This window comes from Mus caroli, chromosome 1, assembly GCF_900094665.2.
Source record: "Mus caroli chromosome 1, CAROLI_EIJ_v1.1, whole genome shotgun sequence".
Lineage (NCBI taxonomy): Eukaryota > Metazoa > Chordata > Mammalia > Rodentia > Muridae > Mus > Mus caroli.
The window spans coordinates 95,446,625-95,448,967 of NC_034570.1; the positions used below are offsets into that span (position 1 = coordinate 95,446,625).

A 2,343-nucleotide genomic window follows, 5' to 3' on the forward strand; every position below is an offset into this window, starting at 1 on the left:
TCTGGCCTGTTAGTAGCTCCAATAACTAGGACCCGAGCTGTAGCTGCCACGTTATTCAGATCATCCATGCAGGTTAGAAGCTGGGCTACAATTCTTCGTTCCATATCTTTTGAAGCAACTTCTCTTTTGGGGGTAATTGCATCAATTTCATCAATGAAAACAATACATGGTGCATTTGACACAGCCTAGTCAAATAACTCACGGAGCTTCTGCTCAGACTCTCCAGAAACTCCGGACACAATCTCTGGAGCAGCCACTTTCAGAATCGGCAAGTCAAGTTCCCCTGCTATTGCGTGTGCAAGTAATGTCTTCCCACAGCCTGGTGGTCCATGCAGGAGAACTCCACGTGGGGGCACGACACCAAGGTGCTGGTATACCTCTGGATGACGCATGTGTATGAGCATTTTGCAGACTTCTTTTAATGTTGCATCATTGCCTCCAACATCTTCAAACTTCACATTGGAAATCTGCAACTCTGTACTCCTTGCTTTAGCTTTCTTTTGCAGAAGAGCTTCTATTTCTCCATCTACTTCTTGAAGATTCTGTTTTTCTTTTGTTTCCTTTGCCCTTTGCCCTACCTTTCCTTTTCTTATCGCTTTCCAGAAGAGAAGAGTCTTTTAAAATCTGAATCTCAGAATCCTGCTTTTTAGAGTTGCTTTGGTCATCTGATAGGTCCAAGAGAAAACTTTCTTTCTTTCCACCTGGAGTTTTGTCAATAAACCATTCTCCCTCAGATTCTCGGGCAGGGGTCTTCAATGGCATGGAGTCCGTTTTAGATGTCAGCAATGGTGTCGAAGTGGTAGCTTCTTTCTGTTCCAACTTCGGAGTGGTTGAAACAGAATCTGAGTTTCCTTTCCGATACAAAGAGAGCAGGGAACCGTTCATGTGATTTGCTGACCGTGGATCTGGGTAATCTTCCATGTCTGAATCATCATCAGAATAGCTTTCCGTGTACTCATCCTCTTCATCTTGTCTTGCTCTTTTTGCCAGATGTCCATCTTCTAGTTCTTTAAGATCCTTAAGTTCTTTCTCACTACTAATTATGCTAAATACTTTTTCTACCTGAATCCTGAAAGCATTTCTTTTTCTTCGACCATAATCTACACTGTACATTCTTTGCAAGTCGGATGCTAAGACTCCAGTGTCCACATATTTGCCACATCTGTTACTACTGAGGTACTGAATGACCCGCTGCTTCAGTTTCCTGTCTACGAAAACCGCAGGTCTGGGCTTCATGATGCTGCTGCTCGGCACGGGCGCCTCTCGTTACCCGGAAAGACTGCCACCCTCCCACTTAGTTTTTATTACCATTGGATCTTTTAGTATAACTTTGATGCCTTTATCTTCATTTCAAGTTGCTATGTAATAAAAAATATAATAATTAGAAAAATTAAAGAGTTTAATAAGCTTCTCCATAGCTCTTGTCTCACCATGTTTTTTAACTTTCAACTTTCACAGCTTTCTAAATGATATAGTGTTTATTTTTGCAGCATCATTCATTCAGAGCTAAAACTACTGCACATTAAAGGAAGGTCTCCTCTTCTCAATCAAAATTTCCTTTATAAAATTATAAATAGTGGAAGGAAAAGTATATTACTGAACAGCTAGAAATTTGCTTTTACATACTGCAAGCAAACTCTTGAAAAACTGATGGAGATAAATTTGATACCACCAATTACTCAGTGTTGCACAATTTCACTTCTTTCTTTCAGAACCCCTCCCCATCTGGAGAGGTTGAGGGAGGCAACTGTAAGACATAAAGTTCAGCGGATGGGTAGACAGTTAGATTGAATCTGATAGGAGTGTGAGAGTGGGAATAAATCCTCATTATAATCTTGTTTCATTTTTGTGGAATTGCATATCCTTCAGAAATTTTCTTTCTGGAAGAATATATCAGTGGTTAAATGTGGATATTGCTCTTTCAGAGGTCCTGAGTTGTGTCCCAGCACAACTATATACCTAGCTTTAGGGGATTCAATGCCCATTCTACCTCCCACTGGCACCTGGTGTCATGTGCACATACCCACATATATACACACATATATACATAAACATGAAAGTAGAAATGTCTTTAGGGACCAAAGTGGGGACACTGTGCCCCTTCTTAGAATTGGGAACAAAACGCCCATGGAAGGAGTTACAGAGACAAAGTTTGGAGCTGTGACAAAAGAATGGACCATCTAGAGACTGCCATATTCAGGGATCCAACCCATAATCAGTTTCCAAAAGCTGACACCATTGCATACACTAGCAAGATTTTGCTGAAAGGTCCCAGATATAGCTGTCTCTTATGAGACTATGCAGGGGCCTAGCAAACACAGAAGTGGATGCTCACAGTCAGCT

At 41.1% G+C, this 2,343-nt stretch overlaps 1 protein-coding gene across 1 annotated transcript; it reads right to left on the bottom strand.

Annotated features, from left to right (window-relative positions):
- Positions 1-733: 733 nt before the first annotated feature.
- On the bottom strand, positions 734-1,264 carry LOC115031707 (nuclear valosin-containing protein-like). The gene is made up of 2 exons (XM_029480227.1): positions 899-1,264; positions 734-852 (listed from the first exon to the last, which is right to left on the bottom strand). The coding sequence occupies exons 1-2, from the start codon at positions 1,234-1,236 to the stop codon at positions 780-782; spliced, it is 411 nt and encodes a 136-aa protein (XP_029336087.1). The 5' UTR covers positions 1,237-1,264; the 3' UTR covers positions 734-779.
- Positions 1,265-2,343: the final 1,079 nt, after the last annotated feature.

What these genes read in the sequence shown, in the direction of transcription:
- LOC115031707 (XM_029480227.1), bottom strand. Translation starts at nt 1,236, where the DNA reads ATGAAGCCCAGACCTGCGGTTTTCGTAGACAGGAAACTGAAGCAGCGG. An exon ending in GAAGATTACCCAGATCCACG is followed by an intron (nt 853 to 898) that starts GTCAGCAAATCA and finishes TTGTATCGGAAA; the next exon opens with GGAAACTCAGATTCTGTTTC.